Source organism: Pituophis catenifer, unplaced genomic scaffold, assembly GCF_029215685.1.
Source record: "Pituophis catenifer annectens isolate HBS135680 unplaced genomic scaffold, rPitCat1.0.hap2 SCAF_2, whole genome shotgun sequence".
NCBI lineage: Eukaryota > Metazoa > Chordata > Lepidosauria > Squamata > Colubridae > Pituophis > Pituophis catenifer.
Genome location: NW_027256882.1, coordinates 57,019,182 through 57,043,450, shown reverse-complemented (window position 1 = coordinate 57,043,450; position 24,269 = coordinate 57,019,182). Strand labels below are relative to the sequence as shown.

At 35.9% G+C, this 24,269-nt stretch overlaps 1 protein-coding gene across 1 annotated transcript in view; it reads left to right on the top strand.

Annotated features, from left to right (window-relative positions):
• Window positions 1-16,692, top strand: part of RYBP (RING1 and YY1 binding protein) — a 76,666-nt gene extending 59,974 nt beyond the window's left edge. Inside the window, exons 3-5 of the mRNA XM_070933559.1 lie at window positions 7,593-7,769; window positions 8,675-8,770; window positions 16,066-16,692. Of these exons, the coding sequence (XP_070789660.1) occupies window positions 7,593-7,769; window positions 8,675-8,770; window positions 16,066-16,318 (526 nt within the window). The 3' untranslated portion in view covers window positions 16,319-16,692. The remainder of the gene's footprint in view (window positions 1-7,592; window positions 7,770-8,674; window positions 8,771-16,065) is intronic.
• Window positions 16,693-24,269: the final 7,577 nt, after the last annotated feature.

Sequence of the window (24,269 nt, the reverse complement as noted above, 5' to 3'; positions counted from 1 at the left end):
GAACTCTTATCTTAACTTGAATTTTTAAAACTTGAAACAGAGCAGTTCCAGAAAGTATTCTAAGCATCATGTACAGAAATAATTTCAGAAAAAATAATTTAGGAACAAAAATGTTAAGAAATTTATAATCACGCATATAAGATAATCTATACCAGAATTATGTAGAACTTTTAGAAGGGCTAAATAGGATCTTAATTCTTTTTATTAACTTGAAACAGAATATTCATTGAATTACCTGTATATAAAGCCAAAATATTTGTAAAGACTTGGTGCTTATCAGCTTCTCAGTTGAAAAAGTTGCAACGATGTAATATTGCCTCTTCTGTTAAGAATATCCTATATAAAATGATGATTGTAACTCAGAATAATACTTAATTAGCTTTAACTGACAAAGAAATTAATCAGTTTCTGTATAATATAATTCTAAGATTACACTTATCAAGCTGCCTTTTTAACTTGATAATACATTTTTATCTCCCCTCAAATTACAGATACCAGTAATAGGATTTAGAAAAAGTTCCTAACGAATTATTTCTCTGTTGAGTGGTCTAAGTCATATTGACTTCTTTGCTAACACAATATTATCAGAGACATATAATGATATATCTTACATAGTTTTCCCAGGCTCCTTCAGTTAAGATTATATTCATGTAAATTTGAGAGCTGCTGACTATCATCTGATTTTCTTGATAAAATGTTGATGTAGAAATATTAATAGTAACTCTTGTATTTAGATAATAGAGGATTGTTACTTTTGATTATTTATCCTGCTAGGTATCTGATATTAGTATACCAATTGACATTTTGGATGTACATTCAGAAAAATTAAGATCTGTATTAGTGATCTCAGATATGAAAAAAGCATTTGATATGGTACAGTAGTCATTTTTTAAATATGTTTTGTCTAAATATGAATATAACTGTTTGCATAATACGTATTTCATACAAAATTAATATTGTGCAACAATTTATTAATTTATAATGTTATTCAATTAATTAGAGTAAGCATCATATGTAAATCCATAAAAATGGGATTTTATCTGTTGCTTTGAACAATTCAAATAAAAGGAGTGTGGTGGCTCATGAGGTTAGGACATTGCACTGGCTCATGTTTGATACCTGGTTGGTGTGGTGGAATGGGGTGAGTTCCCATCACTCCAACTCCTGCTGACCCAACAGTTTGAAAGTGGGCAACCACGAGTAGATAAATGGGTACAACTTAAGTAGGCAACTTAATGGTGACATGAAAGGAGCTCTCAACTGGGCATCCCTCTAGGTAATGGTGATGTCACCATTCAATCTTTTCATCCCAGAAGCACTTAGATGGTCCCATGACTGCAATAGTAGTATTAAAAGCTAAATAAGTTGGAAAAATGACACCAAAAACTTTATTTTGGGGTGAAAATATATCAACTTTTTCAGATAAAAATTAACATAAACTGATATTTAAAAATCCTATCAGGTTTGCGGGGAAAAGTAAATATTAAAATGAATATCATTTCCAGATTGATATATTGATTTAAAAGGATTCATATGCTAATATCTGTAAGCTATTTTTAGCAGATGGCTATTTTTTTTTAAATGTGAAAAACAACACTCTAGGTTTTTTTCTTCCAAATTCTGTTTATCATATGATGGGGTGGGGGTGGTAACTTTCTGACTTTCAATTTTATCACTAACATGTATTTTGACTTCAATTTCTCTATGGAACATAAGAAACCAAGTCATAAATCACTAGGAACAGAATTACTCCTTAAAACATAATGGCAGGGGCTTGGTTTCATTTTTATTAGTAGTTCTCTTGAATTTACTTCATGAAAGGCTGCACATGATATTTGGAGCTATTAGGATGAAAGTATAATTTCAGTCATTATTCATATGAGTTACACCTTGGGATAATTCGTATTTGAAAATTGCAGTAAATCTTTCTGATTGATTATAGTCAAAGGCAGATTGACATATTAAAATATTAGATCAGTCTAATTGCCAAGCATTTAGTTATTACAAGAGAAATTTGGATTGCCTATAATTGCAACATGGCAGTGAATTCATTAAAATATATCCTGGTTTTACAGTTTGGCCCAGGTGCCAAATTCCTAAATTATTTTAGTTTTAAAATGAGATTTGAATTATTCCAACAATAGTGTATTTTTAATAAAGCAAAGAGTATTATTTATTTACTAAACTTAAAAGTTGCCCATGTCGCCTACAGGTGATTTGACTCTTAAGTCACTTATATTTGTTAAGATGGATATTAGTTATTTGCAAAACCCCTGAATTAAAAAATTACAATATCCCACATTAAATAACATAACAGCATCATCATGATACAAGCCCCCATCCCTTTTATCTATGACATGCATGCATATCCCTCTAGGTCAGCGATGGCTAACCTTTTTGCCATCGCGTGCGAAAAGCGGGAGGAGTGCAGGGTGGTCGCGAGTGTGCGTGCCCACACCCATAATTCTATGTGCCCTGCACCCCGCACATGCGCGTGCGGCCCCCTGTGCTCCCTCCGCTTTTAGCATGTGTTGGCACAGTGAACCCGGTAGGCCTGTTTTTCGCCCTCCCCAGGCTCCAGAGGCTTTCTAGGAGCCTGGGAAGGGCGAAAACAGCATTCCCCACCCACCCAGAGGCCCTCCGGAGGCCAGAAACAGCCCATTTGCCGACTTCCGGTGGGCCCAGAAGACCCGAAAATCAGCTGGCCAGAGCGCGCATGCATGCTGGAGCTGAGCTAGGACAACGCTCGCTTGCCACAGGTTCGCCATCACAGCTCTAGGTATTCATATAACATTCTGCAGATGCCTAATGACTTTTATGAAGATGAAACTTACTCAGCTGAAGGGATTTTTTTTTTTTACATTTATTGGGCATGCAAGAGAATATTTAAAAAGTTTGTAGTCAATTTTGTTTTGTTGGAAATTTAAAATGGGTAAGATATAACTTCTAAAGACCATCTCACACACTTGTCACTGTCTCAGGGAACCCACAGTGAAAAACATAAGCTATAGAATAACATGCATGACCAAGCAAACCATCCGTTTCATATGCGTGCAATGTATGTTACGTGTTAAAAGGGATGGGCTTATTGCCTAGTTGCACAATCCATTTTGATGCCTCTGACTTTAGATGCACCTGTACCTGTTATTTCATTAAATTGTTGTTTGCTGTTTGATTGTTTGTCTGAGCAAACCCAAACTTCCTTCAAGCACTGACAACGTTACCTAGTTGGGCAATGAAACTGCAACAACCAAAGTCCCCAGTTTTAATTATGTATTAAAAAATGTTCTATATTTTTAAAAACACAAATATAAAGACTTTTCCTTTTTTCTGTTTCAAAATGTCTGTTACCTTTTCTTTTGTATATTGAAGCAATAAAAGTTTTAAAAATTCTTGTACTTTCAAGCTTATGATATTATGTCTTGTACATTTTCTTTTTTTTAATTCAGATAGCATTCTTGTATTCTTTCAGTTAAAATTGTGATTCTGATATTTTGGATATAAATACAATAATACTGCAAAATATATATCTAATTCTTAGCCTATAATTGCACAAACTGTGAAGTTCTGTTGAAGACATCTGTATTTTATTGACTTGAAGTATGAAGTCTTTGGTAATGATTGATGAGTAGTATAAAAGCACAAAATGTTTATTTGCTCAGCATATGAAACAGTTTGCAATTCAGCTTTTGTGAAGGAAAACCAAGTTGTTACTTTGTCCTACCAATGTGATTTAATTCAAGACAAAGATCCTGATTGTTCTAAAGTAATGGGATAGAGAGCCCATTTAATTGAAGAAAATTAAATGAAATGTGGAATAGGCAATAGATTGAAGAAGGTATTTGGAGGATGAAGCATTGGGAGAAGAAAACAAAAGTGGGCTAGGTGGTTTCTCAACAATACTTTTATCAATTTAAGGGAAAGTAAGAATTTAAAAAAGTAAAAATTTTAAAAAGTGAAAAGTGCCATTTCATCCTGCTCAATTAGGAATTCAATTTAAAGCTATAACTATATTTATTTAAATTTATGTTTAGTTAAGGGACGTAGTGGCTAAGATGCTGAGCTTGTCGATTGGCGGTTCAAATCCCTAGCACCGTGTAATGGAGCGAGCTTCCGTTACTTGTGCCAGCTTCTGCCAACCTAGCAGTTCGAAAGTATCTAAAAATGCAAGTAGAAAAATAGGGACCACCTTTGGTGGGAAGGTAACAGTGTTCCGTGTGCCTTTGGCGTTTAGTCATGCCGGCCACATGACCACTGAGGCAACTTCGGACAGCGCTGGCTCTTTGGCTTTCAAATGGAGATGAGCACCGCTCCCTAGAGTCGGGAATGAGTAGCACATATGTGAGAGGGGAACTTTTACCTTTACCTTATGTTTAGTCAGGTGCCATCAACATAACATCAATGTCGAGTGGGCAACACTTGGGCTGTGCGTGGGAAGTTAACAAATAACCCATTGATTAATCCTGAGTTTTTGAATTACTGCTCTCACATACACAGTTCTTTATTGTAATTAATGTGCAGTTAACCTCATAACAATGAGGTTGCTGTGGACACTGCTATCAATATGAAGTAGTTTGAAAGTAAAAGCAAAGATTATATCTCAGTGATTTATATCAGGCTCCTGAAGTACATTGTATCTGTTCCGCACATTGGTTCCAATCCCTTAGGAACAGTACTTTCGCTTGAAAGACATCTCCTCCATGGGACAGTTCCTCCAGGCATCTGCTGTTTCTAACTTTAGAATTTTAGAACTTTTAATTTATCCTTGAAATGATTGTTGGCAGTACAGTTTGTATAACAAGTAGAAAATGAAGAGGCATAACCTCATCTACCTTGTGAAGAAAATAAACCTTTTTGAATATTGATTGATTTTTATCCCCCAATTAATAATTGCAAATACCTCAATTTCCCATCTGTCAGTACAGTTATAAGTAGCCTTTGAGTTCCCACTGTAATGGAGTCTCTCCATCATGGTCATAAAGTGGATTGGTCATATGACTAACCAAGTCTTATGACCTTTTTGTGGGACTCATTAAGTGAACCAATAGTTTGCTATGGATGCAGTTTTGCCAAAAACTGGAAGTAAATGCAAATTTTCAGGAAAACCATCATAAAACATGGTTATATAGCTATGGGGTGCTACAAATGGCCATCAATACGTCCCAGTTGCTGAGTGCTCATGATCAAGTGTGATCATGTCATAGGGAACTATCATTGGAAGTTTTGCATCCAGGCTGTCAGAACATCAAACAGTTACTAAATGACTGGTTGTAACTTGAAGACTACCTGTAGTTGGTTAACAAATCTTTGCTTCATTTTACAAAAACCTGTCCGTGTAAGGAATTGTTTTAAATATTAATCGGGATTTCTGTTAGAAATCAACTAGCTCTTCTACCAGATGTATTCTGGTTTGACAATAAACATGAGTTCTATATGCCTCGGTGTATAGTCATGCTGGCCACATGACCACTGAAATGTCTTTAGACAACACTGTTTTCCCTGGCTAAGAAACGGGAGATGAGCACTGCCCCCTAGAGTGAGACACAACTGGACAGGGGAACCTAAGCCTTTATGAAAAGTATATGGGTGCCCTTGTAGAACACAAATTAAACAAGTCAGTAGTCTAATGCAGTTGTTAAAGGGCAAATATTATATTGGGGTACAAGATAATAGCAACAGGAGCATAAGATCCAGATCACAGGAAGTAATTGTTCCATTCTACCCTGTCCTGGTTAGATTCTGTTTGAAGTACTGTGTTTAATTCTGGTCACCACATTCAAAAAGGACAGTAACATTGGAGCAAATTCAGAGCAGTACTAATGTAGACACTAAGAAGGATAACATTGCAAAGATAAGCTGACTGTTGGTAAGGCAATGGGACTACAATTTTTTTTTTAGTCCAGAATTTTCAGATAATGTTTGGAAGCAGCTCAGACATATATTTCTCTAATTCATTGAATTATAAAAAGAAAATACAGAAAGTATAGCAAAATTAAACTTGCAAGACTGTTATAGCCAATCTCAAATAAAAGTTGCTGTAGACATCCTGCGGGGTTGATTTCATGGTCTGATATATCTAATGGAGCTGAAAACTAATAAGATAGTGAAAGGTTTGAAACCTAACCCTTTGAGGAATGATTATCTGAAGAGATGTCACACAGGAGACGAAATTAACTTATTCCCTATTGCTCCAGTTAGCAATAGATTGGGTTAAAACTAAAGGAAGGAACTTCTGGGTTGATATTAGGAGGAGTGTCTTGTCTATACAAACTGCCAACCAGGGGAAAAGCTGTTACATGAGTTGCAAGTTCTCCTTCACTACAAGTCTTCAAGAAGTCATGTGTGATTGTATGCACTTCAGTAAGATAGAGCCCTGGTGGCGCAGCAGACTAAAGCACTGTAATTAACACCAGCTGCCTGCAATTACTGCAAGTTCAAATTTCACCAGGCTCAAGGTTGACTCAGCCTTCCATCCTTTCTAAGGTAGGTAAAATGAGGACCCAGATTGTGGGGGCAATAAACTGACTTTGTATAAAATATACAAAAGTATGAAGGCTATTGCTTAACGCATTGTAAGCCGCCCTGAGTCTCCGGAGAAGGGCGGCATATAAATCAAATTTTAAAAATAATAATAATAATATCTGCTGTCAAATCTTTTTCCAAACTAAAAAGTTCCAAACAGTATTTTCCTGAAAGAAAGATTTTTGAGCCTTTGGTCATTTTAGTAGATCACTTCTGCACTTTTCCAGTTCTGTTATATCCTTAAAAATCTGGTGATCAGAATGTAGCCAAGAAAGAAACCATGACCTGAATCAAAGACTTTATGAATCTCATTTTCCTACTCTTGGATTATAGGTTACTAGCTGCCACATAGCAGTTACTTCTTAGTGATGATGACTGGCCAATGTTATGTCTTTTGTTTGAAGAAATTCTAAAAAAGCCTTTCCAAATTGTAGTTTTCTAGTTGCTCTCAGCTTTAAGTGTCAGTATGTTATAACAATTATAGAAAATTACAGAAAGTAGCGTTCAGAATCAGTACCAGTTGGAGGCTGGTAGAGACATGACTTCTAATTATGACACTCTGAATGTATTGTTTGTTTTTAACTTTGCTTTGATTGACAGACTCTCAGCTTTTAAATTTAAGGAAGAAGGATTTATTCTGATTGATAATAGTTAAATGAGACATTACTAACTCTATTCGTAGTTGTTCAACAAAATAGCAGTGTCCATGTAATGAAATAATGAAATGACTTTGAAAACGTCATGGTGTACAGAATATGCAGTGGCCCACAGAGTACATCTTCATATCTTCATATTTTAAACAAAATTATTACATTCATATATTTTTGAGAAATATATGAGTGTTCTTCAAAACAAGCATAGGCTAGAATTCTATTTTAAATATAAGGGATGTTCAATATTTTGGTGAACATAGTGTTTAAAAATTTTAGACATTACATTTTTGTTAAGATTAAGCATTGCTTACTTCGATAAAACACTTCTTTTATTGATATTTTTTCACCAGTTGCCCATTTATTTTAATAAAGTCACTGACAATGCGTATTCCTTTTCTATTTCCTCCCATCTTATAGGAAACCTAGGATAAATTCTCAGCTTGTAGCACAACAAGTTGCTCAGCAATATGCTACCCCACCACCTCCTAAAAAGGAGAAGAAAGAAAAGGTGGAAAAGCAAGAAGAGAAAAAAACAGACAAAGAAAAAGAAGTTAGTCAAAGTGTTATAAAGAAGAATACCAACAAGAAGACTAAGTATGTTTCTGTATCACCCATTAAAAGTTATGCGGACAAACTATTGTATCTGTAACTCTTATGCATGTGCATACCTGTTTTCCCCAGTCTTGAAATTCCAGACAGCTTGATATTTTTTGAAGAATTCTTAATCCTAATTGGCAATGATTTCTAAATTGTGATCCCACAGTAATTCTCTCCTTCTCTATGTCAACTCTACCACTTAATTTAAGTTACATGACTTTTTCCTGAATGCTGTCCTCATTTTATAAATTACATGCCATTTTAAATTTTCCCACAATAGAAAGAAATATAATTCTTGTTAAAAACATTAGCATGAATTTATTTTATTTTGTTCTCCACATGACTTTATTGAGCTACTCTCATTGATTTCATAGATGAATAGTGCAGAAAACCTGCATTAATTATATAATGATGTATCTGTGTGTGTGTGTGTGTGTGTGTGTGTTGTTAGTTGCGAAGTCGTGTCCGACCCATCATGACCCCATGGACAACGTTCTTCCAGGCCTTCCTGTCCTCTACCATCCCCTGGAGACCATTTAAGCTCACAACGACTGCTTTAGGGACTCCATCCAGCCACCTCATTCTCTGCTGTCTCCTTCTTCTTTTGCCCTCAATCATTCCCAGCATTAGGGTCTTCTCCAGTGAGTCCTTCCTTGTATATATATGTGTGTGTGTGTGTGTACATACATACATACATACATATATATACACACACATACATATACACATACATATAGAGACATATAGATATACATAAACGTATGTATGTATGTTTGTATATGTATGAGAGAAGGTTTACCTTTAGGTTACTAATTATCCCAGTTTCAGGAATGATATTCCCAGAATACCAGTATATTTATAATGTATTGTTAACTTTTCTTCCGGCATTCTTTTTTTTTCAGGCCAAAGTCAGATATTGTGAAAGATCCTCCTAGTGAAGCAAATAGTATACAATCTGGAAATACAACAAAGACCAGTGACTCAAATCACACCTCAAGGTAACTTTTTACTATAAAGAATTGTCCGATTATAAGGTTATGGAAGTATAGGAACTTTTCTTTAGTTTTTTTTCCCCTGCAGCCCGTCCTTTAATTTACCACTTTGAGGCTTGTGTTAAAATTTGTGATAATACTTCAAATCTTATCAGTGTTTCTGTTTCATTCTGTTTCATTCATTCACACTTAGAATATATAATAAATTAAAATGTGAAATATTAACTTGTGCTAATCATAAGTGAGCATTTTGTAACTATTGTATAATCATCAGGGATGACCTGAACTTTCAATTGCAATAAACCAGATTACCTTTTAGAGCATTAATTGGATAACCTGTCCAAGTCTACATTGTTGATCCACTTCAAAGGCTAAGTTAATACCTAATTTGTATTTCCTGGGATTTAGAGATTGCTAGCCAGATTAATAATAACTTTGCTATTACAAGATCAGCCAACCTATAAATGTTGAGTTCTTTGATACATATCCTATTGGATATTTATTGGTTTCTTAGCATAATGAGAAAGGGTAGCCCCTATATTTTAAATTTGGGTTGAATGCCTATATATAAACATGGTATGCAAATAAGGTTCATATATTTGTTTAATTCCTTTCCTTCTTTAGTAATTTAGAGGAGGAGCTAATCCACTGTAGGCTGAGGTGGCTAAAGACTCTTATTCTAGTATTACATCTTTGATAAAGAAACAAAATCCATTATTCACTGTAATACAGGTAGTCCTCAATTTACAACAGTTCCATTAGTGACCTTTCAAAGTTAAAATAGCACTGAAAAAAGTGATTTACGACTGTTTTTCACACTTAACGACCATTGCAGCATCCCCATGGTCACATGATCAAAATTCAGATACTTGGCAACTGACCCATATTTATGATGGTTGCACTGTCCTGGGTCATGTGATCACCTTTTGTGAGTTTCTGACAAGCAAAGTGGGGAAGCCAGATTCACTTAACCGTGTTACTAACTTAACGATTGCAATATTCATTTTTAACAACTGTGACAAGAAAGGTGAGGAAAACTCACTTAACAAATGTCTCACTTAACAACAGAAAGTTTGGTCTCAATTGTAAATCGTTATATATATAAAACATTACTTTTGCTTACTACAAAAAAGAACAGTGCAATCGTTTTCTTACTTGTTCTTATATGGAAAATAGAGAAAGAAAATAAAGGCAATTGCATCATAATTTAATTTGGAAGAGAAGCTATGAACTACGTGTTACAAAGATTTTGTATGAGTGTCATTTAAATACTATCTAAATACATTATGAAAAAAGTATATAGTATGCCCACCAAAAATGGTAACATCTTGCTTAATTTAAAGGCTTCTTTCAGTTGATAAACTAAATTTTCCAGTACCTAATTTCTTCAGGAAGAACTGCCATTGCAGTTTGCCTTTCATGGGAAACCCCTGCACTAAATATTGTACAGTCACAGAATGAAAATATTTTAGCATTATGCAGGACTGGATGTTCCTTTTGTTTTTAATCTTTTAATTCAGTTCTTTGTAACTCATCAAGTACTGCAAAGCTTTATTCAGTTTAAAGAGAGGTGGAATAGTCTCTGCATTCTTTCTCTGTCATTTTTCTGCCTTTGTGACATATTTTTTAGATATTCTATCTACTTAAGCTATAATAAACCTGCAGAAAATGCACCCCTCCTCTAGCTCTCCTTGTTGGCTTAAGGACTGCTGCTAAATTACCTAGACAGTTTAGAGGCTGATACTGAACTATTCAAGCCCTGGCTTGAAATTCTATCTCATCCATAAAATGAAAGCTGACTTTCTTCAGCCAGCATTTCCATCAGATCTAAATTTCTCAAAATCAGAACAAATAAGATACAGCTATTTGGATTTTCTGAAGTATCACAACTCTGCTGTAACGACTCTGAAAACAAAAATGGATGATAGAAGATTTGAGAATACAAAATCCATAAATGTTTTGGCAAGAGATCGTAGTTGAAATAAGAGAAATAAGGCAAGCAAGGTTTAGAACAATAAAAACAGAATTGTTTTCTTTGCTGCCATTTTGTTACCTTTAAAAGTTACTAGACAACCTGGGTCTTGTTGGGTAATTCTTTCAGAGATACATCCTTACCTAAATAGAGGAACAGAATGACCACGGGCAAGCAAAAAAGCAGTGGAAGCATGAAAGATCTCTGCCTTCCTGCCAGGTTTCTCTTTGTATTTCCTTGTGGGAATCTGATAGGGAGTACATTCCATTCCCTTCCCTTCCCTTCCCTTCCAGCAGACAGGTATAAATGGCTGCTGCTGTTTAGGGAAGGGACCAAGAAAGTGCATGGGTGGCTGGGAAACTGTTCCAGAATGTTGAAAATGAAGATCACGTGATCAGTATGAGGGTGCATATACAGGTGCAGTATGAGCCGGTAGCATTGAAACAGCCATAACTTTCCCAAATTTAATTTCCTCAGGAGTCATTGGTCCCATGTTTTGGATGCATTTTGTAAGTTAGCCCATTTGAACTGCTTTGGTTCAAAAATTGTTGCCCTATGATGTACCATTTTGCCCAGTTAAAGATCATGACAACAAATATATAGATAAGCTTGGGATATTTTTAGATTGCCCTGTCAACTTGTAGTCTGCTCTAGTGTTACTGCTAGAATGATTAAAAATGAAACGTTCTTCAGTCACAGTTTAATATGAAGGACTTGGTTAATTTAAAATATTTTGTTTGAGAGCTAAGTGAATATTTTGAGAAGAACTATCTAATAATATTCACTTAGGATTACTTGCTCAGAAGAGCAAGATGGGATTTGACAGACTAACCCTTTGAATCAAATCATCAGTTGCCTCCAATTAATAGCAGCACTTTATAGAACTTAGACTTATATACCTCTTCACAGTGCTTTACAGCCCTCTCTAAGCAGTTTACAGAGTCAACATATGTCCCTCAACAATCTGGGTCCTCATTTTTCGGACCTCAGAAGGATGGAAAGCTGATTCAATCTTGAGCCAGTGAGAATTGAAGAGTCGGCAGAAGAGTCGGCGCCACCATGACTCTTAATCCAATGATTCTGTGGCTTTTTGCAGATCTGGGCTGATTTGATTTAATTTAAATTAATTTGATCAACCCAAAACAAAGCTAGTTCAGTGTAGTGGTTAAGGTCCTGGCCTAGAAACCAGGAGTTCTAGTCCTACCTTAAGCATGAAAGCCAACTGGGTGACCTTGAGCCAGTCACTTCCTCTCAGTTTAACCCACCACACTGGATTGTTGTTGTAAGATAAATAGGAGGAAAGATATTGGAATTGCAGTTGTAAACCAGTGCGGTCATAAGTTGAGTCATCACATGATTAAATCTGATTTTATGACCATTTTTATGACGACCATTAAGCAAAGCATGTGGTCATTAAGCAAATTGAACTTCCCTAATGAACAATCACAAATAGCAATCACATGAGCACAGAGCAGTGCAACCATAGTTAATGCAACCAGGGTCTTGGCAGTCACCCAAGCTCGATTACATGAGATAGGCATAATGCAAATAAAGGTTGTAAGCAGTTATTTCAAGATGGTCATAATTCAAATTATTGTTAAATGAATGGTTCTAGCTGAAGTTTATGTGTACTGCCCAATATCACAGTTGTTGACTAATTCTTATTTTTTCCTTTTGTGAAGATAGTAACAATATTTGCCCTTCTCCAGTTCTCTGGTGCTTAGCCTGATCTCCATATTATTCAAAAATCACAAAAAAGAGTTCTGAGATGACTCTCATATGTAATTAATCTTGTCTAGACATTTAATCTCCTTTTCAGTGTCCATGTATTCCCTGAGAAATCATATTTCTCTAGCTTGTTGAAATTAGCTGTCTGAAATCTACAGTGCACAAACAGCTGTCTTCCAGTTTCTATTTCTATGGTATCTTAAACCTTAAGATGTTGCCACAACTTCTTCTCAAAGTGACTTCTTCTCAAACTGCTTTTATCTCTTCAACCAGCTCTTCCCTATTGTCCAAACAGAATTAGGAAAATCTTGTCTCTTCTTTAGCTTTCTGGAACATGAAACAGTCAGCAAGATACAGAGTAATTTCAAGATGTTCCTCTTCTTGGCACAGTTGTTTTTCTAACAGAATATTGGGTAGTTTAAATTTCACATTATTATTGTGTCTCTCCTTTTGAGATTCTGTAACTTTCCCAGGATGGCATAATTGTGATGTTCCTCCTTGATAATCTGTAGCACACCATCACAATAATACTTTTTATTTTCCCTTCCTTCGGTTCTTACTCAAATGCTTTTGTCAGGAACCTTATGCTCCAATTCCTGGCTCTCGGTACATGTGTGCATTTCTTACATATGTAATGTCACTCCTACTCTCTTTTTGTTTGTCCCATTCCTGTTAAGTAAGTTTTATTTCTACTTATGAATATTATCCCAGTTTCAGAATTTTCCTGAATTATGCTAGTAGGTTATTGCTTCATCCTCCTGGACAGTTTATCACAGTGCCTTGGAGGTGCTCTTGTTCTTTTCAAATAGTTTGGAATAGGCACTTATTCTGGGGGGCATGAGCCCCCTCCCGCTTCTGACACGCGATGGCCCGTTTTTCTCTCTCCCCAAGCTCCAGAGCCTTTCTAGGAGCTTGGGGAAGGCGAAAACGGCCTCCCGCCTCTGGGGGGGGAGGCCATTTTCACCCTCACCAGGCTCCTAGAAGGGGTCTGGAGGCTGGGAAAAGCAAAAAATGGGCCTTCCGGTCCCACCAGAAGTTGGCAAACAGGCCATTTCCTACCTCTGGAAGGCCTCCATATCAGAGGGTATGTGAGCTCAGCTTCAGTACTCATGTGCGCGCCAGCCAGCTGATTTTCAGGCCTTTTGGGCCCACAGGAAGTAGGGAAACAGACTGTTTCCTGCCTCCGGAGGGCCTCCAGGAGAGCGGGGAAAGGGCCGTTTTCACCCTCCCCAAGCTCCTAGAAGGGCTCTGGAGGCTGGGGAGAGAAAAACGGGCCTTCCCCATCACAACCCCAGGCCTTCCAGAGGCAGGAAACAGCCTGTCTCCCTACTTCCAGTGGGCCCAGAAGGCCTGAAAATCAGCTGGCTGGCGCACACATGAGTGCCAGAGCTGAGCTCACGTACCCTCCGATATGGTGGCACGCATGCCATAGGTTTGCCATCACGGTTATATAGAAATATTTCTAAATTATAATATCCCCTTGTGCATTAATATTGCAATTGATTATTATGAATTTTTGTTTGGATCTCTGCTTTGGCTGTAAGAATGTAACTGCATTCGTTCACAATGGCCTCTGAATCCCACTTTGTTTTCAAGCACTTTTCTTTCTGGTGAGATCCAGGTTATATGACAGAACGATTGGTGGAATATAAACCACTTTCAATCTAGATTGAAGGCTGATTTTTAACAATGAAACCACCTGTTTGCTTCTGTCAAGAGAGGCTCTGTAGGACTTTGATTTCTTTGATTAGCTTTGCTCTTTCAGCAGCATAGAGAATTCTCAGATTTCATTAAATCATTGGTGAATGTTTTGCCATGGATTGGGTTAAGCATCCCTGAAATAAATGCCTCATGGTTCTGTGTACTCCCAAGATTTACCTTTGTTGGTTCATTAATTTTGTCTGTATTGGACTAATAGTCAATAGAACCTGCACAAAGTTTTTTGAATCACAATTTGAAATGTTACCGTACATATTTGATGACAGCAGCATATAAAGTATATACACTTGACAATTTATTATATAATTATATCAATCAATTGTTCAACTGGTTGCCAGTTTCTTCTAAACATTTATTTACTTGTTTAACCCGTAACCTTCGAACCTTTCTAAGTACAGTAACATTTTCTCTGAAAAAAAATAAAACATTGTGATTGGCGTATGCAGCTAACATGCGGTGGACTGTCTTCTAAGTTTTCCATTCATCCAATTTGTTATATTATAAACTAGCAGTAAGCAGTGAAAGAAGCTGAAATATCAAAATTCATCTGATAGTTGACAGTGCTAGTTTTCACCTCCAATTTCAGTGCCTACCAAATTATTTCACATGTTACTTTATTAATGTGGATAATGAGAACTAATGTCCACATTCCTTGCTTCCTGGCAAAAGAATATTGAGCTTGGCCTTTTGCTAGCTCAAGTGGATCATGAGTTGTATCTCACTCTGTCAACTCTGTAAAAATACTTTTGCAACTATCTGAATAAATAATACTTTGAGCATTTTAATTTTTAAAGTTTTGTTTCTGAAATAAGTCTTTATTGTCTCTTATTTTGGCTGTTAAAAGGAGCCATTCATGTTTGTTCAAAACCTTCCTTGTTTTTTTTTTCCCTTTCTGACATGATAATGGAGATTTTGTTTAGTTTCCCAAATAATGAACAATATTACTTTGTATTTCTATTAAAGTTGTGAACTGAAAATTTTACCTTATGTGAATGTGAGCCAGTACTTTATTAATTTTTATTCTCTGTGAGTCCCTCGGGAGTTGGGCGGCATAGAAATGCGACTAAATAAATAAATAAATAAATAAATAAATAAATAAATAAATAAATAAATAAATGGTTTAATTGCTTAACATCATGGCACAAATCTAAGATTATAGTAAGACTTACATTATTCTAAGTCCTTTTTAAACAAATTGTACAGTTCTGTTGGGCAATATTTATATTCCGTAGCTTGTATTCAGCAGTGCATTCAGAAAAGACTTTATAAGCCATTTTTATAAGGTTATGTGGAGTTTTTCTCCTATGCATTCCAGCAATTGGGAAAGATGCCAAATTTTACTGGCATTCATACATTTGCAACAGTTTAGATCCTGACCCTTTACATTGTCACGTGCAGATGCTTTTTTTGTCCTACAAAATTGCAGCTTTCAGGGGCGTAAGAGGCTGAAGGATTCCAAGCACAGAATTTTTGTATTCCAAAAGGGACTCTCAAAAGCTTCCTTGATACCTTTGTATCTTTAGCATATTGCTATACTTCTGGCTGAATGCAACAGAGAATAATTTCCTACGACTCTAAAGCTCAAAAATTGATTCCCAAAGTACATTTACCCACTGGGAATTGAAAATGCTGCTACTACAGACTTTTTAGACTAAACATTTAAAGACAGCAAAAGATCAGATACTGCAAGGACTGGGAGGGGTAAACAGTGTTTCTTTTGTTTTTTTTTAATGTAGAACATCTGCAGTTTTTAGAATTCTTATGTATAAGCTGAATAAAAGTGTCTTAGCAGAAGGTTCATCTATTATTTATATTCTATGTTGTTGCTGTTGTTATCATTGTTGCTGCTGCTATTACTACTCTTTTACTGTTGTTATTGTAGACCCAGACTGAAAAATGTGGACAGAAGTACCGCTCAGCAGCTGGCAGTCACAGTAGGGAATGTCACAGTAATTATCACAGACTTTAAAGAAAAGACTCGCTCTTCCTCCACATCTTCATCCACAGTGACCTCCAGTGCTGGATCTGAACAGCAAAATCAGAGTAGTTCGGGCTCCGAGAGCACAGACAAGGGCTCATCCCGCTCTTCTACGCCAAAGGGCGACATGTCAGCAGTCAACGATGAATCTTTCTAAGAATTGCACATGGAGTTGTGGGAAACTTATGAAATCAGGGTATGAAATTCAAATATTCCACCTGTCCACCAGGACAACCTGAGAAAGCTGCCAGTGCCACTTCCTCTTCCTTTTCTCCTTGTGCTCCAACATGCTTTTTGGATATCCTTCCCTTAATTGATGACACCTGGACGCTTTGGTCTGACTGTGGGCATCTGGCTACCAAGGAATTTCGCACCCTGAGAATTACTTTCTGATGTTTATGTATTCCATTGTTTTATATGATTTTCCTAACAATCATTTATAATTGGATGTGCTCCTGACTCTTACTTTTTTATAAATACGCTGTGCACAGTTTTTCCATGAATCTTACCACCAATTTTATTTTTGTTTTGGGTGAGGGAATGTGATGTAAGGGGAAGGGCGGGCTTATAGGAGGGTTTTTATTTATTGTATTCACAAACTTCATTCTCTCTTGTTTTTTCAGCATATTTTTTGAGTTCAAATCTCCCTCTTCCAGTTATACTGTGTACTATCAGTTTTGATATAAATTATATATATATAAATATATAAATATATATATAAATAAAGTATATATAGGGTTATTTGAAACCAATACATGGAAACGCTGGTGCTTGAAACACTGTGAAGCTAAGCAATTTAAGATCTGGGACAGCAAGTGCCGTTTGGCGAGTGCTGAAACCCAACTGGAACCAGTCTTAGATCAACAAAGTGTTCCCAGAGGTTCTACCAGAAACAGGACCTAGTTTTTCTCTTGTGCTTTGGCTGAAGAGTACTGGACAAAAATAGATATCTATTTTCTTATTTTCTGTTCTTTTTGAAATCCAAAAGGTGCTCCAAGTCATTGCATTTCCAGTTAGAGTATCGGAAAACAATAAATTTCTAGCCCTTTCCTACCACAGTGTACAAATTTTAAAAACAATGAACAACACCAATTTCAAAATGCTTAGTATTAATGTCCCTGATGACTGCACATTAACACTGCCTATTTTGAATAACAAATCTCATTCTCTTATTGTCCAGATTTATATTGGTGATGGGGAAAAGATTTTTGAATATCAGTGGGGAAATGTCAGACAGCTTTTATAATAGAAGGCAGTCCAAGGCCCTAATAATAAGTGCTCCCCTTATAATAACATGAACCGAGATCTATTGTCACACGACTTGTTTTCAGTTCAAATCTTCTATATGTGACTCTGCTTTTTTGTTAGTAATTTAATTCATTTAATTCCATTTCCTTAGGATTATCAGTGCTTAGACATATCTCTCTACCATAACTTGGTATGAGAGCAAAAGTTGTGAAGACATTTTTATATTAATAAGGGAGCATCAGAATGGCAAATAACTTCAATTTTTGCTTTGAAAGCTATTCTGAGAACGTTTACTTGCAGATCCAAATTCTATTAGTTTTATCTAGCCCGTATGTTTTTCTGCTTAAAACACTAGAAAGAAGATGGAACACTTAAAAAAAAATCTTCAAACTCTTATTGTGTGCTTTTTAGGCGACCCAGAGTGCTTTGCTATAATTTCAGTAACCATTTTTTAGTTTTATCAGAATGATTTCCATGTAGGTTTTCTCAAAGGGCCACTCAGCAGAACTTGGTGCTAGACAATTACTGTACTCATTTCTTGTTTGAATAATATAAATTATTTCTGTTCTAGAGAGGCATGAAATGGTTGCATTTTATCAGTTTAAAACCACAACCACAAATTCATTTTATATCACTCTGAAAATTTTAACCTATGCTTAACTGAATAAAGTAATTCTGCTCAAGGAGGTAAAATAGCAGAGCAGTGCCTTTGCAGCTGCATCTATTTTGATGGGTTTCTCATTCAGTTGTTCTTATATCTATTCTTTTCTCTCTCTTTTTTTTTTTTTTGAAAACTTATTTTTAAAGTATTTATTAAAAAATAAAAAAGAACCAAAGGAAAAACAGATGTTTCTTAAGCTCTGATAATACAATATTATCGTAGTTTTTAATAGTCCACATCAATCCACATTTTAGCATTGGTAAACATTCCTTTTACAAGTTTGACTATTCCTTTAAAGGATCTCAGGGAGGGTAAATTGGTCAGCCATAATTTATTTTTGGAGAAAAAAAAATAATTTTTAGAGATGTTTTCAACTTAGTCCCAGATGTGTGTGATTTGCACAGATTTTTTAAAAAAGAAACTTACATCTAAATGAATTAGGCCTGTATGCATTTAGCTCCTTCCCAGCAAAGACCCAATCTCTGAGCATGTCTGCTGGAAGTTCACCAGTATATACAAGTGGTGTGATTCCTCCTGTGGCTTGCTAGAATATGGCCTTGGTTGGAGGGGGAAGCAGTGTGCGTGTTTAAGAAAACCAGTTACAGCAGATACCACCCTCCAATCATTGCTGCTCCATTCATTTCTAAGGTGGCTTCTTGTGGGCTGTCATTCCAATGGGTAAGCAGCAGGGGTTGATAGGTTCTTCCTTATGAAATCTGTCCCTTAGGTTAGGGAATAAAAGCTTTAACCGCAATGAGCTGCTCATTGGTTTACCAATTCAGTGAAATCCTCTTTGGGTTTTCTTTTTCCTTTTTCCCCCTATGCGTACCTCTGTGCTATATTATCTTGTTAGAATAAAGTATGCAAATCCATCTTTGGCACAAGCGGAGTGATTGAAACTGCATTTGGCTGAAATTGTCAGCTAAGCATTCAAACTTTCTTGGGCCGCATTTTTTACTGTTATGTTGTAACCAAGCAAACACCCTTTTTTTTTAAAAAAAAAAAAAAGCATGAGATTTAAAAATTGGATTATCTGAACTTCCTGCATTTCATTTAACTATTCAGTAGTTGGAGAGCATGCTTTAAAATATTAGTGTATAAGAAGGGCCAGAAACGCTTTGTAGCCAGTGGCGCAGAAAGCAGGTAAGGAATAAGCACAGTGTTACATTTTCAAAGTTAAATTTTTACACACACACATGCACACCCATACACATCCATACACACAACAGGTTGCTTGACTTCCTCTGTTTGAATATTTTAAATATGTCATGCAAAGAGAACAATGAAAAGCAAAAATGTTTAAGATGGGCAGTTTTAATTGAAAGCATTTTTCTTCTTCAAAATCAGTTTCTATTTTAAAACTGGGCAGTGGTTATATTCATAGAAATACATCTGCCTTACCAGTACCATTTCCAGTCTACTTTTTAAAAACTGTTACCATAAATTATTGAAGTTATTACTTGCTGACTATATAACCTTTGCTTGTATGTAACTGAAAAAAATGATTTGAGAGCCAACATTTACAATACGACAATGGAGCTGAACAGTTTTTAATGCGCAAGCAGTTCTGTTCTTGTGTATGACTTGTAACCTTAATTTACTGTGTAAAGATGGTTACATTATTTCTTTAGCTTTGTTTGTTTGGAGACAAATAGAGAATGCTTGTTTAAGTATGTCAAAACATAATTTTATCTTGTGAATTTTTATGTTAATGTATTATACGAGCTATATTTTTCATTTGCCCAGAAAGACAGCTTGTATAACGCTTTGGAAGTTTTCTGCTCTGTAAAGTCTTTAGAGCTGACAGTCCTGTTAGATTTGTTTTTAATCTTCATGCTAAAAGTGTCAATGGTGATTTTGTGAACTGGTCAGAAAAATTCACAGGTCTTAAATGTTTTTGGGAAATTTATATTGGACACTGCTCTTTGTCTAGCAAATAAAAGATGTTAATATATTCCTGTTACCGGCATGTGCACGACTGTTATTAGAAGCCACTTTATCATTTTCTTGCTTTAAATAGAAATGTCTATTTATGAATTCTGCTTGTAGTTTTTTCACAAATAAAATAGTAACATTTAATTAAATCTGAATTTCTATTTTTTGGTGTTGAGGAAAGGACCAAGTCAATTTGCTTTGCTTATATCTTTCTAGGTAAACTTTTGATTTTATTTTACATGTTTAATATGACATTTGTATATGAACAGTATACATATTTTAGGGTACTGATGATCTAAATAAGCCATTTATATTAATACTTTTGTTTCTTGCACTTGATCATATCCATGAAGTGCCAAGCTTGGAAATGTGTACCTTTTCATTCTTTCCAGCAAAAGAATATCTTTTACTAATACTAATATGTTGGGGACATGTATTAACCGAACATGTTCCTTGTTGGATCTAATGTTCTATCAGATTATTAATAGCCACAAGTTTCTATTGGATATCCTTGTCAAGTTATATAGAAAAAAATCACTACTGTAAAAGATTTGTGAAACACTGTACCTAGAATGAAAAGGTCATGAGGCCCTTACATGTTCAAATGTTTAAATGTATGTGAGGAACACTGATAAATTTAAATTTTTGTTCTCTGAAACACTGTTTTTTTGCTATATTGTATCTAGTTAGTTCAAACAGTAGACTATAAGAACGAAGCTACAGACAATCTAGATCAGGAGTGTTAATCTGGCAGCCCGCAGGCCAGATGTGTCATGCACAGGCCACGCCCACCCCAGCTCTGCAAAGGGGAAAACGTCGCAATATGTCACGTGACAACAATATGGCACTGTGAGTTTGACACCCTTGGTCTAAATTGATTTGACCACTGTTTCTACTGTATATCCTGTCAAAGCTGCCAATTCAGAGTTTCAACTCTCAGGGAATTACTCTTTTTACAGGGCCAGAATTTTATAAAGTATAAATCATTAAACACAATGAATTTATCATGTAGAAGCATCATTGGGAATCTAAAGTTTGTTTCTATTGAACTGTTCCAATGTGCATAATGGTTTTCAGCTATTAAAGTAATTTGTGGAAATTTATGTAATTCTGAGCTTGATTGTTTGCTTGCAGAAATTTTGTTACCTGACATCTTGAGTGCCAGAAGGGAGTAGGATTTGCTTTCTGCTTATATATAGTATCTTGCCCTGACATTGTTGGTGGGAGTGTTGCTTCCTCATTTGGTTCCTTGATTAGGCTATTGTTTACTGGTTGAGTTGGTTGTTCCTCAATTACAATATTGTTTACTGCTTGTTTATCTGGTGTTAATCCCTGTTTATCTTGGTGTTGATGACTGGAGAGGAGGCAATCTGGTGTTTGGGGGCAGTTAGTTTCTCGTGTGTGTGTGTGCATGACTCTTAAATGATGGGTAAAGGTGGTTTATCCCTGTTTGCCTATTGATGGCTGATTTGTCTCAGTTCCAAGCTTTCAGGAATTCCCTAGTATTTTTTTATTTTGCTTAGTCTACGGTTTCCTTGGTTGAAATTATGGTTAAGTCTGTCTATGTATTGCAAAATTAAGGTTTCCATTGGGTCTTCTCACTGTTAGTTGGTGTTTCTGGATGCAGTCTGCCTGTTCTACATAGTGGCTGTTACAGCCCTTAGACTGTATGTTTTAGATGATTCCTGGGGTTTTTTTTTTCTCCTTGGTCTTTTGATTTATTTAAGATGTTTTAGAGGTTTTTAGCTGGTTTATCTATTGAGGCAATGCTATATATATATATATATATATATGGTTTATGTGCTACCATGATGCTGTGTGCTTGTAATTGTCTGTTGGTTGTTTCTGAGATGTTTTTCATGGATGGAACTGTTTATTTATTTATCAAATTGATATGCTATCCATCTGTTTGATAAGGTGGCTCTGGGTGGCTTACAAAGAGTAAAAAGAATAAAATAGGAAACCAATTAAAATGTTAAAAACTATATAAAAACTAGAACCAAGGCAATGGACAGTATGGGGATGAGATCTTATCGAGTCAGCCGCTTCCAACGGTGTGCACTGCCCTCGGGGCTCCTAATGTTGTTTTTTATAACTTATGTTGATTGTGCTACAGTGGTTAACTGGTCAGGCTTTTGGGGGGGGGGAATAAAGTTGTGTGAGTATTCATTTTGTTGACGTTGTATAGACAGTCTGTTACTTGAGTTACTGCAGTACATTTATGCTCACCTTAACTTCCTAACACATGGACAGATTTAATCATAATTTTAACTGAGAAATGTGAGCATCCTAGACCAAGCTCAATCAAAAAATGATAGGGAAATCCTGGAAGCTTGGCACTCAGACATATCAACCATCATGAGACACATAGATTCAAAAGAAACAATAAAAAAGCTAGCAACAAAAAAGACCAGAACATCTCCTTTCAAGCATTCAACACCCAGGTAAGCAGGGTTTAATACCACAATTTACACCAGACTAGTAGTAAACAACAACCTAATCAAGGAACTACCAAGGAAAAAACAATACCTCAACCACCAACACTGACAGGGCAAGCCACCATATATAAACTACGAGCAAATCCATTCCTCTCTACCGGTAGCACTGAAGGTGTTATCTGGTCATGTAACACAATTCTGCCAGCAAACAACCAGGCTCCAAAAGCACCAAGAACTCCACAGTCCAACCCTGAGCTACAGATTTTCTCTTCTATGTAGCCTCCCTTCCCAAGAACAATATTTTCCAAATCAATATTTTTATACCATGCAATGCTTGATTGCTCTTTCACAATCCATAGTTTACATTAATATTAGTGTCAACTATATAAATGGGTGTTATTTTATGAAGCAAGAAATCTGGTACAGTATGTGCTGAAGCAAAATCCAGCAGATTTTCAATGATCGCATTAAGCAGAGTTGTGCATTTTTTTTTTATTTTGGGGATGCTCACAGTTCAATACCTTCAAATCTGATGAATATTTTTTAATGCATAGAAACTTGATATATAATGGGAGGCTGTTTAGCCGTATTGTTAGTTTTCTCAGATATAAATTCTATAGAGAAAGGAAGCTTGCAAATAATTTAGATGAGATGGGTGGCACACAAATCTAGTAAAGAAATAAATGTCCAGTTTAAAAGTTTATAATGATGTCTGGCAGATGAATTATAAAATATGAATAAAGCTGACAAAGTCAAATTGACTAGCTATTTTTTTAGATAAATTAGTGAACAAAGCTAAGTTGAAATTAAATAGTGTAGAAAAAATATGACTGAAGTGTAAGTAACTCAAGTGTAAGTGAAAAGAATGAAAAGCAGGAATACAAACATTTTAAAAACTTTAAAATATTCACTATTCACTAAAGTTAGTGCGAAAAAGTATGCATGAAAAAATCAAGGTGAAATGGGGGAGGAAAACAAGTTGTGTATATCTAAAGTGCCATTTAATAAATGATACAAAATATATTTTATCAGAGACCACTGAATATAATAAATATTCTGCTGTAGCCATTTCCCTTGAGCAACCACTAGTAAAGAAAAGATGGTAAAGTAATGAATGAAATTCATACGAGTGTTATAAGTTTTAACCTTAATGAATAGTATGTGGCGCAGTGGTTAGAATGCAGTATTGCAGGCTAATTCTGCTGACTGCCAACTGCCAACAGTTCGGCAATTTGAGTCTCATAGGTTCAAGGTTAACTCAGCCTTCCATCTTTTTGAGGTCAGTAAAATGATGGCCCAGATTATTGGGGGCAATATGCTAACTCTGTAATTTGTTTAGAGAGGGCTGTAAAGCACTACGAAGCAGTTATATAAGTCTACATGCTATTGCTATGTGTTGGTTCCTTACAGGGCAACAAGAGAATCCTTGATTAAAAAGAGCAGCAAACTCATAATGCTGATCATAAAAGATTATTTTTTTCCTCCGGTCTTCTGGAGAAGCAATAGCAAACTGAAGATGGCTCTTTCCCAGAGCTGACAACTGTGGTGGAAAAAAGAGCTAGTGAATGGATGGACTCTTTGGAACTCCTCTCCAGATCAAGGAGACGACTAGGATTACCCACAAGTTTGCTCAATACAGAGGCTACTCATGAAGAGATCATAAAACTCCCAACTGGTTTGACACTCTGGGATCCAGAGGAATTTCATCCCAGTTGGCGGTTCAGGGCCTTTATTTGGACACTGGTTCACCCACTTCACTTAGGAATTGCTTGTTATTGAATCTTTGGATGTTGAGAACCTCCTGAAAAGCAAATATCGTCTCACTT